This window comes from Cajanus cajan, chromosome 5 (genome assembly GCF_000230855.2).
Source record: "Cajanus cajan strain Asha chromosome 5, NIPB_CcT2T_4, whole genome shotgun sequence".
NCBI classification, from domain to species: domain Eukaryota; kingdom Viridiplantae; phylum Streptophyta; class Magnoliopsida; order Fabales; family Fabaceae; genus Cajanus; species Cajanus cajan.
The window spans coordinates 27,254,742-27,271,185 of record NC_138521.1 but is presented as its reverse complement, the minus strand read 5'-3'; the positions used below and the strand labels follow the sequence as shown (position 1 = coordinate 27,271,185).

Sequence of the window (16,444 nt, the reverse complement as noted above, 5' to 3'; positions counted from 1 at the left end):
CCTCTTGGATTGTGCCATTCTTTTCTAACAACATCTAATTGATTAAGAGGCAAACAAATTAAGTCAACTAGAAACTGCTTATCAGAAACTGTGAAAGGACATTTCAAACACACTAGGGATGTAGTCACAAGACCATTAGTAGGGGTTTCAACAACTAAATCAAAATCTAACAAAGACACTGGCAAATTCAATTTTTGGACACAAGAGACAGAAATAAAGGAATGAGTTGTACCATAATCAAATAGTACAACAAAAGGAGTCTCATCTATGAAACAAGTACCTTGTATCAAATTTTCCGACCGAGCAGCTTCAACACCACTAAGAGCAAATACTCTCCCTATAGTCTTTGGACGCTTAATTTGCAAACCCGATCCAATAACACGTGTTCTTGGTGGTTCAGGACATTGGGTGCTGATGTGACCCTTACCACTGCAATTGAAGCAGGTAACCTCCTTGTCACGACACTCAGACTGATTATGACCAATACGTCCACACTTCCCACATCTTCCTAAAGGAGTGGACACAGACCCTCCAACACTTCTAGTAGTACTAATAGTGGATCCTCTAGTAAATGACTTGCTTTTATTAGCAGCAGCTTTACTCCCTTGAAATCTAGTAGGAGCAGAGTAAGGCTTACTCCTACCCGAAGTACTAGAACTCACAGCACGAATAGGACCTCCAACTCCTTTATAGAAAGCAGCATGAGCACGGTTGTCACGGTCATAAATGTTGCGCTTATTGACCAAAGTGGGAAAGTGATATATCTCCTGATAATTAATTGCAGTCTTCACCTCAGGACGCAAATCATTTACAAATTTTATGCATTTATCCCTTTCACCACCCTCACCATGGTAGTGTGTACAATAACGAACCAAAGCATCAAATTTGGCAGCATACTCTGCCACTGTGTCATTCCCTTGATTCAGTTCAAGAAATTCCATTTCTTTCCGACTCCTCACATCATCCGGGAAATACTTCTCAAGAAAGACCTTCTTGAAGTTGTCCCAATTCAAGTACACCCCTCCATCAATCATCGTTCAAAGTGCTCCTTCCCACCAAAAGTGAGCATCAGCAGTCAATATGAAGGTGGCCAACTTCACCTTCTGAGCGAGGGGACAATCCATGACATTGAAGATCTTCTCGATCTCCGTTAGCCAATTCATAGCAGCATCTGGGTTATATCCCCCTTTAAAGGTAGGTGGGTGATTTCGCTGAAATTGCTCCAACCAGTTAAGAACGACTCCAGCCCTATTGTTATTATTCATAGCTTGTGCTAATGCTTGAAGAGCATCAGTAATCGCACGATCATTTCTACCAGCCATAATCTAAGAAAATAGTACAATTAATAGACATAATCAATCATTACACTAGCATATCAGTAAGTTCCACAATCAATTTAGTCCATCATTCATCTACCAAATAAGCATAGTAAACTTATAACTCACGGTCGATTGGATCGACCTGCTCTGATACCACTAAATGTGACACCATCTACCCCAACATTAATACACAATAAATATAAACAATAATTTTTTTTTTCCTTTTTGAGTAAATAGAATCTTTCGTAGTTGACAACATCTTTCATGGATAAAATAATTGTCTCAAATATCATAAGGTAGAAGATTCACATTCGTAACTCATAAATCATAAAAGGTCAACATGTAAGTATCAAAACTCAAGAAATCATATAAAGGAAAATATAGATTAATTCCAGCAAAGGTGGCAGTGCTTCCTAGTTAGGAATTAACTTATAACTTCTAAATCATGTAATAAAAATAATATGACAAAGATGCACATTTTGGTCTTTTATCAAGAACGTTCAAAATTACAAAAGAAAAGAAAATTAAGGCTTTTAAAACAATAACATCCTAAACTAAGCCTAGTTATGCCCCGATGTCACATCCTATCAGAGCATGCCCAACTGAAGCCTTAAGCCTCATCACCAACATCCCCATGATGATGATCACCTGCAACACAATTTAAACATGTACAAGAATAACAAAGAGTGAGAAACATCTCACTCAATTTCAGGTGCAGAAATAAAGGTTAGATAGCACACACAACAACCATAAGTCACATGTAAACAATACACATACATAATCAATATCACAGATACACTCATTTATCATGCAATGATGTCATGGACTCGACTCATAAATGCATGCATGTGGCGCCATATGGAAGTTTCACATTTCTCATAGCTTGTTACATCACTGGTGACCCTAAGGTACACCTTGTTAGCATGTTACGTCGTGGGTGACCCTAAGGTACACCTTGTTAGCATGTTACGTCATGGGTGACCCTAAGGTACACCTTGTTAGCATGTTACGTCACTGGTGACCCTAAGGTACACCTAAAATATCTCAGTAAATCACTGGTATGCGGCATAAGCGGCACACTTGGAGTTATATGTGCATATGATGCATGTCATACATTCATTATTTCATTGACTCAACATTTGACTTATTACAGAATTTCATTTAGTACATTGATGGAATCATGCTAAGGAAGGCAAGAGGTGACAACCTAAAAGATCCAAGAGGAGTGGGCTAGACATGAAGGTTTGGGCCAGTCAAGGCCCAATGGGCCCGATGGGCCTAGAAGGCCCAATTTGAGCTTCACATGGGTCATCTCTTAATAAATCCATTTTTCTTATATTTTGTACATATTATATTAGTATAGGTTTCACATATTTTGGTCTTGTATTTTGGACGACATAGAGTAGCATTTTTGGGTCATAGGCTTATTGGGCCTAGTTTTGGGCTTCATGGGCCTTTGGGCTTTTGGTACCCAATATTGGGCTCATTTTCATTCTTGTAATTTTTCCTATTCATTGTAATTGATTGACCATTGCATTTAGGTCATTAGATTAGGATTTAAGGAGGATTATTAGTTTAATTGAATTAGGCAAAACTAGGTTTAATTTAGCATGCATTTAAGTTGCATTTTGAGTCACATGGATGGTGCCACCTTGGCTGAACATGTGTGACTCAAATTCAACCCTAAATGCACACTAAATCAAACCTAAATACACCTAGCATCAATGTGAACCGGACTTGTACATGTGAGTTAAGTTTTGAATTCAAATTCAAAATTTGAATTCAAAACTTGGCGCCACATGTGAAGCCTCCACATTGGCGCCACATGTGAAGCCTCCACATTGGCGCCAAGTGTCCCTAATTCCAGATCCATTTAAGCTCCCTCCTTCACACATTGTAATCACTTTTGATATATGAAATTTGAGAGCAAATATTCTGCCAAGTTTCTTCCAAAATTCACCAAGAGAGAGCCATCACTTTTTAGGAACCCTAGCTAGGTTTCCTACCTTTTGAAGTGAGCTTTCCTTTGTTCCTTAAGCTTGGATGCTTCCATCCATAGTATAGGAACCCTAAGTCCGAAAATCTTCACTCCTTCAAGTGTCTTACATTCGGATTTCAAGCTCCATTGAAGAGGTCCAAGCATTGGTGAATCCGAGGAGAATAACATCTACCACTTCTCCTAGTTTTTGTCATCATACATCATGTCATCATTTTTCATATTCTCATAATCACAGCTTGTCTCAATAGTCCATTCTTATGTCTCATGTCATTTGTGCATATTTCACATAGTCATGTCATAATTATTCCTCATAAGATCCGCATAGGAATCCACAGAGAGCATTCTTATTCATATTAAAACTTATTTATTTTTAACATTAATTACATATTCATTTATTATTTCCAACAAGGAACAAAGTAGAGCAAACAGAAAATAAATCAGAACACATTAATACTTTGCATGTTCCTAGAAACATGCAAAAGGCAAGGGATTGGGGGCCAATCCGACAATCAGACTATCCAACAATTATTCCCACATCCCCGAGCGAGGTTTCTCACTCCCCCCTTACCTGGATATGCAAGAGCTGAAACTTGAGCAGGACCTTGTTACTTTCTTCCTCTGGATTCCCTATTTCTTTTTCTCTCTTTCTTTCTCTTTCTCTCTCTTTCTCTCTCTTTCTTTCTCTTTCTCTCTCTAAGTTTTCACCTTCTTAGTCAGTTATAATTTTTTTCACCCCCTGCCTCTTATTTATAGGCATTCAGGGGTACTCGAAACGACCCATACTAAATTTGAAACGGCCCGTTCCGGAGCCATGCTTTATAGGCAAAATTTACAACTAGAACGACCCGTTATAAAATCAGAACGACCCATTTTCAAAAATCAGAACGACCCGTTCTCAAATCAGAATGGCCCGTTCTAGGGTTCATGTTAACACTTATTGACCATAGTTGGAACGGCCCATTTCCAACTAAGGTTTTTAGGCAATTTTAGAATCTTGGAACGACCCGTTTCACTTTGGGAACGGCCCGTTCTAGAATAACCCAAATGGGCCTTTTTACTAATTTGGAATGGCCCGTTCCACTTTTGGAACAACCCGTTCTGCTACCTCAAAACAGTTTACTTTCATTGTTTGGAACGGGCCGTTCCACTTTTGGAACAGCCCATTCCGGCCTAAAAAAATAGAATTTATATAAAAATTTTCATAAATAATTTAAATTATTACAAACCTTTACAATATTCTATAAAACCCCTCTAATTAACTAAAATAACTATAAGAAAATAATACAAAAATAAATAATGATTAATATTGTATTAGTAGAAAATTCAGGGTGTTACATTTAATGTATGGACATTTTTAACTACCCGATACTATATGATTGTGACTAGCTGATTGCTCATTTATAACTAGTATATAGTATCAAATAATCATATTATAATTTATATATTTTTCATTGTAAAAAATAGATCTAATTTTTTTTAATTAGGCCAATTTTTCTAGATAAACCGACAAGGGTCAAGTTGGGTCAAAAAATTGTAGCAAAATATAAGTCAGGTCAACATAACCTAAAATAACATTTGACCTGCATAAGTTAGGGTAGCCCAACCCATTTGACACATCTAGTCATTACTAACTGGTAAACTTTCATTGGAATCTTCCCACACAATACAAAAGGTGGAGTCGGTTGCTATGAGCAGATGAAGCGACATAGTTGGTGAAGTTAGTGTCAAAAAGGTAATGCCAACTTTAACCAAACTCGCTCAACACATGTCACGTGGACCTAAGCTTCTTCGATTTGAGTTGGAGCTTCTCCTCCACCTATTCCAAAATCATCGATCCACCTGGTTGTGCAGTCCAAAATAGCAAGTTCCAATCATTAATTCTAATTGACACAAAATTTTTCAAACTCTTCTCAATGTTCTTAGAAATTATTCCGAGAATGTCCTTACAAAGGTGAAATGTCAGTCCTACCTCATAAAAGTGGTGGTCAAGTACATCATTAGAGTTAGGGAGAATCATCTGCACCACCGAGACGAGCTTGAAAATAAGTCACTCCACCGTGAGATCGGGGTCAACGTTGATTATCACTACAACGACATCATCAAACAATGCTTGCTCAAAAAGCGATTTGAGGTGGCTCTCTAACAGGCTGCAAAATGTTACTGTACCTATCAAAAGGATACACCGGTAATCTTCTTGTAGTCTGAGGGCCGAACAAGTACTCCGATCGAATATTCCGGTAAGCCGGGGGTGGAGATACCTGCAGAAGGCACTCCGACGCTCAAGTCAGAATAAGCACAAATATCGATGACAATTAATGAACAGTGACGTTACCTTTTGACGTGAGCTATTTATACTGACATCCATGGGCCCTGGTGTCCTTGGGCCCCGTGACGACTATCGTATTAGGTAATACGTCCTTAATCAGCTTATGGATACACTACAAGAAAAATGTAAATTTCCGACGGAAAATTTCCGACGGATACGGATCCGTCAAAAATTTCTGACGGAATTTTCCGTATGAAATCTTATTTTTAATTATTATTTTTAATTTTTATTTTTAATTTCTTTTTTAATTTATTTTTTTAATTTCTTATATATATTTGTAGTATTAAAAATTTTATATATCTTTTAAAGGTATAAATATATATTATAATTATTTATTACAAGTTTTTTATATCTACGATTAGTATTAAAGATGAAAATAAATTAGGTCATACTATATTTTATTATAATTTACTTGGTTTGAACCTAATTTTCTTTAAAAATATATATTTTAAGTATGACTTATTTATCTATCATAAACAATTTTTAAATGTTTGGGTAGAACTACAATCATAAAGACTTATTTTATAATAATTTAACACTATTAAAAATATAAAAATAAATATGTTAAATTTATAAAAATAAAGTTTAATTTATTTATGATATAAATATGTTTTTAATATCTAATATATATTTTTAGATGATAATTTATTTTAAAATATATCTTATAATAACAATTCTAAATGGAATATAAATCTTATGATTTTTCTTATTTTGATTTTTTTAATCAATGTATACAATTTTACTATTTTGATTTTTTCAATCAACGTATATAATAAATAAAAAACACAAAAGAGAAACATGCATGCTACAAATTTTATTTTATCAAAAAATTATTTGTTTTAATATATTACATTATATATGTGAATATTAAGAGATATATATATATATATATATATATACATATATATATTATAATTAAATTTTTTTTAAAAATTAATTCATTATTAAGAAATTTTTTTATCACATGAGAATTAATTTCCTTCAAAAATTTGACAGATATCAAATAAATAAACATTTTTGCCGAATCTATTATTAGAATATAATTTTATTTTTTTAAAATATATTATTTTTTTAGATAAAAAATTATGTATATGTCAAATAGTAGTGAGGGCAAGTGTCTCACTATTCCAAACGTGCAACTGTCCATATATATATATATATGTATGTATGTGTATGTATATATATATATATATATATATATATATATATATATATATATATAATATAGGGAGTTATAATTATACCGGTGTATCTTTTACTAAGTATTATGCCGCTCTATAACTTTATATTAAATGTAAATTTTATAAATCCAACCATTAAATTGAAAGTTCATATCACTTTATACGTGTATATCAAATTTTGTTAAAATTGAACAACAACTGGAAGATAATCCAAGAGTTCATATTTTAGTGTATTTTGAAATGAATATATTACATCAATTTTATTTTATAAGAATGAAGTATCAAATCATCTTGGATTAATATAAAGTTTTGTATATATAATCTATAAGAGATATGAACTTTCAATCTAACAGTTGGATTTACCAAATTCACATTTAATATAAAGTTATTGAGCGGTGTAATACTTTGTAAAAGTCACATTTAATATATATATATATATATATATATATATATATATATATATATAGACACACACACACACACACACACACATATATATATATATATATATATATAATTACAATGGTATAAATTTTACTAAGTATTACACCGCTCAATAACTTTATATTAAATGTGAATTTTGTAAATTCAACTGTTAAATTGAAAATCTTTTACTCTTAAATCATATATACAAAATATTATATTAATCGAAGATGATTTTTTATAAAACAAAATTAAATCTGTCGAAAAATTTATATTTTCGATGAGAAAATTTCTGTAGGAAAAACTATATTATTGATAGAATATTTCAAACAAATTATATTTGTCGAAAATGTAAGAACTGGTTTTAAATTTGATATGAAAATATTATGATATAATTAGATAAGATTTTAAGTTAGTATTTTATTAATGGTTGATAATTAAAAAATAAAACATGGATAAATACATTTTTTGAATTTTATATGTTTGATTTAAGATAACTTACAAAATAACTCTTGGTAAAGTTATTCTGCTCAATAACTCATGGTGTGTGTTGAATTTCATCGATCCAATTAATTGTTAAATTAAAAAGTTATTAAATTTTACTAATAATTAATATAAAAAAATTAATTAGTTTTGGGATAAATTATTTACTAATTAACAATATAATTGAAACATTAATTATTTTAAATTATTTAACTAAAATCTTATTGACAATTTACTATATGATCTTAATATTTTTGTATAACTAATATCTGGTTTTAAATTTTATATGAAAATATTATATATAATTAGATAAGATTTTAAGTTAGTATTTTATTAATAGTTGATAATTAGAAGAAAAAAAATAAGGATAAACACATTTTTTGAATTTTATATGTTTGATTTAAGGTAAATAAATATGTTAAATTAATTAATAATTTATTTAAAATATTAAAATTTAATTTATAAGTATGTAATAAATAAATATTTATAATTTTATAAATTATATTATCATTATAAATTATAAAATTAAATAATTTAAATTATAATTTTAAATAAAAATAAGTAGATGTTAATTATAAAAGTAAGTACATATAAATAAAGAATAATTAAATATATTATTATTATTATTATTATTCTTATTCATAATATAAAATTATTATATATTATTATTATAGTACAAATATAAGATTGTATATTTGAGGATGACTTAAATGAATTAATTTGTACAAGTTATACAGACAACATACATAGACATTTCGGTAGCTTACTCATCAGAACTTCACAGTTAAGCGTGCTTGACCTGGAGTAGTACTGGGATGGGTGACTTTTTGGGAAGTCTCCCAGAAATTGCACAAGTAAGGATAAAACATGCTAAATAGTGAAATATTGTGAAATAGAACCCTTGAGAGGGCAAATATGAGAGTTGTTACATTAATAAATTTATTAAAATTAAAAAAATTATAATTTTCGACGGATTTTTCTGTCGAAAATTTTGACAGAAATTTCTGACGGATTTTTCCGACGGATATTTCCGTTGGAAATTTCTGACGGAAGAAAATTATTTCCAACGGATTTTTTTTTTTTCCGACGCCACTTTTTTCAACGGATTAAAATCCGTCGGAAATCCGTCAAAAAAAGAAAAGTCCGTCGGAAATTTGCCTATTTCTGTCAGAAATCAGCATTTTTCTTGTAGTGATATGATTATCTCTTAACTCTTGATTAGGGATAATCTTACACTCCTGATTAAGGATCTGGGTTATTATAGTGGCCGATGTCTGATTGGCCACCTGGCTCGGCCATCTGGGTGCCGATTAGGTATCGGTAACCTGATTCGGCCATTCAAGGGCTGATTGGGTGTCCAGTTAGCCGACACCCAATCGGCACTTGAATGGCCGAATCAGGTTACCGATACCTAATCAGCACCCAGATGGCCGAGCCAGGTGGCCGATCAGACATCGGCCACTATAATAACCCAGATCCTCAATCAGGAGTGTAAGATTATCCCTAATCAAGAGTTAAGAGATAATCATATCCATAAGCTGATTAAGGACGTATTACCTAATACGATAGTCGTCACGGGGCCCAAGGACACCAGGGCCCATGGATGTCAGTATAAATAGCTCACGTCAAAAGGTAACGTCACTGTTCATTAATTGCCATCGATATTTGTGCTTATTCTGACTTGAGCGTCGGAGTGCCTTTTGCAGGTATCTCCACCCCCGGCTTACCGAAATATTCGATCGGAGTGCTCGTTCGGCCCTCAGACTACAAGAAGATTACCGGTGTATCCTTTTGACAGGTACATTTTGGCGCCCACCGTGGGACCGAATTGAGGATGACTTGAAGACTTGACAAGGAAATGGCGAAAACAAGAAGAACAAACACAGAAGACCACTAGACCGAAGAGGAACATGTGGAGGTAGTAGATGAAACCGATCTGTCTGAGACCGTTCGTCTACTGAAACAAGAGATGGAGGCTATGAAACAACAGCGGGAAAAGGACGCGAAAGAGCTTTCAGCCTTGAGGGCTGAAAATGAAGCACTTAAAAATCCAGACCCTTCATGGAAACCTACTCAGCCCACCAATACTCAGACACAAGGGTCTTACCAGTCTCATGGAGTCCACACATCGGTTCCACATGGTTCGGCCGCCGCACCAGAAAAACTCCCTTCGGCTTTGCCCACAGTCGGCCGTCCCACTGACTTGGCAACAATTGGATCGCATCGCCACCCTTTCACACCTTCTATTATGCAACTATCCTTGCTCGATAATTGGAAAGCATTACCCATTGATAAATATGACGGTACAACCGACCCTGATGAACACCTTGATGTTTTTCTTACGCAGGTAACCTTGAGCACCACGGACGACGCTGCCTTGTGTCGCATTTTCCTGACGTCTCTCAAAGGCAGGGCTTTGAGCTGGTTCACTCTGCTACCCCCCAATTCAATAGACTCGTTCAACACGTTATCCGCCCAGTTCACCATTCAATTCGCAACGAGTCGTCCCCATAGCTTGACTTCTTTATCTCTGGTCAGCCTTCGGCAAGACAAAAAGGAATCGCTCAGGACATTTATGGATCGGTTCAACAAGGCAGCCTTGGAGATCCGAGATCTCAATCCGGCCGTAGCGCTCCACCACCTCACAACGGCTTTAAAGCCGGGACCGTTCGTCAATAGCATTTGTAAAAAGCCTCATTCGGATATGAATGACCTACGAAGGAGGGCTGACAAGTATATGCAAATGGAAGAGTTGGAAGAATATCGTAATCAAGCCAGAGCCGAACCAGTGAGTATGGCCGAAAAACAAGTAGAACAACCGTTCAGGGGCCGAGGTAAAGAGATAGCATTAAGAGATAGACCCGTTCGTGGACCAAAATACTCTCATTATACACCCCAAAATGCCAGTAGAGCAGCAGTACTGGAACAAGCTCTCTCATCGGAAGTTTTGGCAGTGCCGAAAAGGGCATCCACTCCACCACGCGCTGACACCAGCAAATCTTGTCGATATCACCGCAATCGGGGTCATTCCATAGAGGAGTGTGCCGCCCTGAAGGATAAAATTGAAGACTTGATCAAATAAGGCTAGCTTCATAATTTTGTCGATCGATCAGATTCTTCTCGGTGTCGCTCTTCATATCAGCCTCGAAACCAAGATCGGCGAACTCAGGACCAAGCTGAGAGGCCTCGGCGTGAACGAAGCAGGTCATGGGACAGGAAAGACGACCCGACATCTTCGCGTAGAAGGGTCATTAATACAATCGCAGGAGGATTTGCGGGCGGGGGCTCTACTTCTTCAGCCCAAAAGAGGCACTTGCGGGCTATCCGATCAGTACATGCCGTGGATAGGCAACCTTCCCGAAGATTGCCAACCATAACTTTCAAAGATGCCGATTTTCAGGGTATTGACCCCGAGCCGGACGATCCGATGGTGATCAGCATAGAAATTCATAACTGCATAGTCAAGAAGACGTTAATCGATCAAGGCAGTTCGGCGGACATTCTATACTGGAATACCTTCAAACAGTTGGGTATTTCAGAAAAGGAGTTAATCCCATATGATGACCCCCTTGTCGGTTTTTCAGGTGAAAGGGTAAGTACTAAGGGGTATATTAATCTCTTTACTCGTTTTTGTTTTGACGAACAGGAGAGCAGAGAAATTCAAGTGAAGTACATCGTGGTACACGCCAGCACGTCATATAACATCCTCCTCGGCCGCCCCTCACTAAACATGCTGGGAGCGATTGTCTCAACACCACACCTAGCAATGAAATTCCCATCCGACAAAGGAAAGATCATTACTATCCATGCCGATCAAAAGGCTGCTCGAGAGTGTTACTTCGCTAGTTTTTGAATATCCTCGGTGGAGGAACGACAATCAAAATCAAAGAGGGTTCATGCTATCACTCCTTTGGCATTAGACGAGCCCGTAACTTGGGATCTCGATCCGAGAATGAATGACGAAGAACGCGTACAACCAATAGAAGAAAAAGTTCAATTACAGCTCGGTTCACTCTCCACTCAAGTTACGTATATAGGCGTCGAGATATCCGAGGACGATCGTTCTGCCCTAAGTCTTGTGATCACTCGGAATAAGGACCTTTTTGCTTGGACACCTTCCGACATGCCTGGCATTGACCCAAACTTTATGTGTCACAAGTTATCAATATGCGCTGAGGCTCGGCCGGTTGCTCAGAGTAAAAGGAAAATGGAAACCGAGCGAAAACTTGCAGTAGAAGCAGAAGTTGCAAAATTACTTGATGCTAGGTTTATTCGGGAAGTTCAGTATACTACGTGGTTGGCGAACGTAGTAATGGTGAAAAAGACGAATGGCAAATGGAGAATGTGTACCGACTACACTAATCTCAATAGGGCATGCCCGAAGGACGCTTACCTGCTCCCAAACATTGATCGATTGGTTGACGGTGCGTCAGGACATAGGATTCTCACCTTTCTCGACGCTTATTCGGGGTACAATCAAATCCGAATGCATCCCTGCGATGAAGAGAAGACAGCTTTTATCACCGACACCGCCAACTATTATTATCGGGTGATGCCTTTCAGCTTGAAAAACGCAGGAGCAACCTATCAAAGGTTGATGAACAACATTTTTCGACACCAGCTCGGCAAGAATATCAAGGTGTACGTCGATGATATGGTAGTTAAATCGGCAGACGTCGCCCAACACATAGCTGACCTTTCTGAAATATTCCATCAACTCCGCAAATATGACATGCGGCTCAATCCAGAAAAATGTGTGTTTGGCGTATCGGGGGGCAAATTTCTCGGCTTCATGTTGTCGGCAAGGGGCATCGAAGCCAACCCCGATAAATGTCGGGCAGTCATTGATATGAGAAGTCCCCAAAACCTCAAGGAAGTTCAGAAGTTGGCCGGGCGGCTCACATCCCTATCAAGATTTTTACCATGTATCGCGGAGCTAGCAAAGCCTATTGTAGGTTTGTTAAGGAAAGTCAAGAAATTTGAATGGTTTGTCGGTTGTGAAGAGGCTTTCCAAGATTTGAAGCAACGTCTCGGCTCCCCCCATTCTCTCTAAGCCCGACCCACGGGCAGACATGGTGGTGTACTTGTGCGTGTCGAATGAAGCCATAAGTGCCGTCTTGGTGCAAGAAAAGGACGTGCAATGGCCGGTGTATTTTATTAGCCGAATGCTACAAGAAGCAGAAACAAGATATCAACTCCTGGAGAAAGTGGCGCTTGGACTAGTTCACACGGCTCGTCGTCTCCGGAAATACTTTCAAAGTCATCATGTGGTCGTCCGAACTGACTGCCCAATTGCCAAGGTTTTGCGCAAACAAGAGTTGGCTGGGCAAATGATGGCCTGCTCAATTGAGCTTTCGGAGTTTGATATAACTTTTGAGGCGCGAGGCCCGATTAAATCCTAGTGCTTGGCCGATTTTGTAAATGAATTACAGCCGAAAGGCCACTTTGAGAATGACTTGTGGACAATGCATGTGGACGGATCTTCAAATAGCCAAGGTAGCGGAGCAGGAATAATCCTTAAAGGACCAATCGGGTTGGTTCTCGAACAGTCCCTACGATTTGCGTTCAAGGCCTCAAATAATCAAGCCGAGTACGAGGCATTACTGGCAGAACTACAGCTCGCCCAAGAGGTTGGGGCTCGGCGAGTATTGTGTTGGACAGATTCGAAGATTTTTTCGGAGCAAGTCAATGATCACTTTTAGGTGAAAGATTCTAACTTGTTGAAATATTACCATTTGTTTCAGAACACACGCAACACTTTCGATGAAGTCCAGGTCAAACATACCCCCCGAGAACACAATGAGCGTGCCGATCAACTAGCTCGGTTGGCTAGCAGTAGTCGAAAACCTGGGCAGCTTCGAACTACTCTTCATCTCGACCTTGCAACTCCTAGTGTCAACCCGGTTGAATGTGTGTCGGTTGATGAACCCCAACAAACTTGGATAATCGAGATAATGGATTATATTGAAAAGGGCAAGCAACCAACTGATCCGTCAGCCGCCAAAAAGCTCCAAACGCAGGCAGCCAGATACTCAGTTGTTAGCGGAGAATTGTACCGAAGGGGCTTCTCCACACCACTACTGAAATGCCTTGATTCAGCACAAGCAGATTATGTCCTGAGAGAAGTCCATGAAGGGATATGTGGGTCTCACTCGGGTGGAAGAACTTTGGCAGCCAAGGTATTGAGAGCGGGGTACTACTGGCCAACTCTTAAAACCGATTGCGCCGAATTTGTAAAGCGATGTATGCAATGTCAGCGCCATGGAAACATAATTCACGCCTCGGCTGAAGAGCTACATAGTATTAGTGCTCCTTGGCCGCCCTGTGGGGGATGGACATCCTCGGTCCATTCCCCCTCGCCAAAGGACAATGTAAATTTCTGTTGGTCGCTATCGACTACTTCACAAAGTGGATAGAGGCCGAACCGCTAGCCACGATCACGGCCAACATGGTTCAGAAGTTCCTGTGGAAGAACATCGTCACACGATTCGGCATACCATATGCCATTATAACGGACAACGGTCTTCAGTTCACAGATCAGAAATTAAACAAATTTATCACTAACTTGGGTATACGACACCGATTCACATCGGTTGAACATCCCCAGTAAAACGGACAAGCCGAGGCTGCGAACAAGGTCATTCTAACAGAACTGAAGAAGTGCTTAGGAGATTCTAAAGGCGTTTGAGCCGAAGAGCTGATAGAAGTCTTGTGGGCTTATAGATGCACACCTCAGTCCACAACAAAGGAAACCCCGTTCCGATTGACATATGGTACGGATGTCATGATCCCCGTAGAAGTTGGCGAGCCTTCGTTCCGTCGGATACATTTTGACGAGGCAAGCAATAACTTATCCCTTCGGGTAGAGGTTGATGTTGTAGATGAAGTCCGAGACAAGGCACGCATCGTAGCCGAGGCATGCAAACAGAGGATGAGCAGGCAATTCAATTCCACGCTTTCAAAGCGATGTTTTAAGGAAGGAGACCTAGTATGGCGCATTCAAGGATCGGCCAGGCGCAACCCCCGTGAAGGTAAATTAGCAGCAAACTGGGACGGCCCATTCAGAATCCGCCACTCTCTCGACAACGGTGCATACAAATTGGAAGAGCTTTCCGGAAAGGTCATTCCAAGAACGTGGAACTCAACTCACTTGAAAGCTTATTTCAGTTAACCAAATTTCTTGTAAAGATTATCAATCAATGTATGCAGAGTGCACTCTTTTCCTTGATTGGTCTTTTCTCCCCTTATAAAAAAGTGAAAAGGGGTTTTGGCCGACAAGGTTTTTAACGAGGAACATCATATTAATGAAACACATTTCAACTCAGTCTGTGTATTATCTTCATTCAAGTTGTTACAAATAGGCTTCCTTCCCGAGTGACCCCACTCGGCCAAGGACGTGCCTTCGGAATCGTACAAACAGGCTTCCCTCCCGAGTGACCCCACTCGGCCAAGGACGTGCCTTCGAAATCGTACAAACAGGCTTCCCTCCCGAGTGACCCCACTCGGCCAAGGACGTGCCTTTAAAATCATGCAAACAGGCTCTAAAAGTAGTCAAGTCCGAATAAGCTCATTCGGCTTAGAGCCACAAGTAAGCTCTTCTAAATGAGTTCATTCGGCATAGGTTTGGAAAAAGTACCTTGCCCCACTCGGTCGTGGCTCAACAAGGAAGCAAGTACGAGCAATCTAATTCGGTTTTTGATCAAAAGAGACCAAGTCCGAATAAGCTCATTCGACTTAGAGCCACAAGTCAGCTCTTCCGAATGAGTCCATTCGGCATAGGTGCGGAAAAAGTACCTTTCCCCACTCGATCTTTGCTCAACGAGGAAGCAAGTACGAGCAATCTAATTCGGTTTTGGATCAAAAGAGACCAAGTCCGAATAAGCTCATTCGACTTAGAGCCACAAGTCAGCTCTTCCGAATGAGTCCATTCGGCATAGGTTCGGAAAAAGTACCTTTCCCCACTCGGTCTTCGCTCAGCGAGGAAGCAAATCCGAATACACTCATTCGGTATTGAGCCAAAAGTACGCGCTTCCAAGTGAGTCCAATCGGTGTTGTCCCCATGAAGGTAACTATCTCAAAAGACCTTCTTCGGTTTTGGCTTAACACGCAGTATGGAATATTCAATTCACCTAAAGTTTTTGCTTAAATTTTTTTAAGTTAAAGACATACAACATCGTTCCGGTACGCAAACACATTGTCTTTTTCATTGACCAAAAAAGGGCAGGTTCTATCGACCTGAGATACAATGAGGGCTCTATCGGCCGTTACAGACAAAGTCAATGATCACTCGTCGGGGTGGCTCGGGGTATCCTCTTGTGTCTCAGGCTCGTCCTCTTGGTCTTGGTTCGGCTCCTCTTGCTCATTCTCAACCTCATCACCCGAAACATCGTGGGTGTCTTCATCTTCGGGGTAGTCAGTCGGCTCATCGCTATCGGGGATGGCTCCCTCGGGCATATCTTGGAAAGACATGAAAGACCCCTGGTAAAAGTCTTTAGTCATGTCAAACTCAAAACCTTCCCGAAAGCGACCGAAGTACCTAGCCTGACGAAGAGCATGCCGAAAGCCGGCTTCATGCTGGGCGACGATGCGATCTTGCGCCTCCTCTTTTAATCGTTCCAACTCGGCCTTGGCCTCCTCTGCTCGGCGCTGCTCTTCGTTGGTTGCCTTTTGAAGGTCCAGCCGAAGAGTATCGTTGTTGCGCCTCTGCACGTCC

At 38.7% G+C, this 16,444-nt stretch overlaps 2 protein-coding genes across 2 annotated transcripts; both read left to right on the top strand.

The window, feature by feature from the left end:
- Positions 1–9,700: 9,700 nt before the first annotated feature.
- Positions 9,701–11,584, top strand: LOC109819062 (uncharacterized). The gene is made up of 3 exons (XM_083074374.1): positions 9,701–10,754; positions 10,845–11,323; positions 11,378–11,584. The coding sequence occupies exons 1-3, from the start codon at positions 9,701–9,703 to the stop codon at positions 11,582–11,584; spliced, it is 1,740 nt and encodes a 579-aa protein (XP_082930500.1).
- A 2,931-nt stretch (positions 11,585–14,515) lies between these two features.
- Positions 14,516–14,902, top strand: LOC145957941 (uncharacterized). Its single transcript, XM_083074373.1, has one exon. It carries the CDS (start codon positions 14,516–14,518, stop codon positions 14,900–14,902), a length of 387 nt encoding a protein of 128 aa, XP_082930499.1.
- The last annotated feature ends 1,542 nt before the right edge of the window (positions 14,903–16,444 follow it).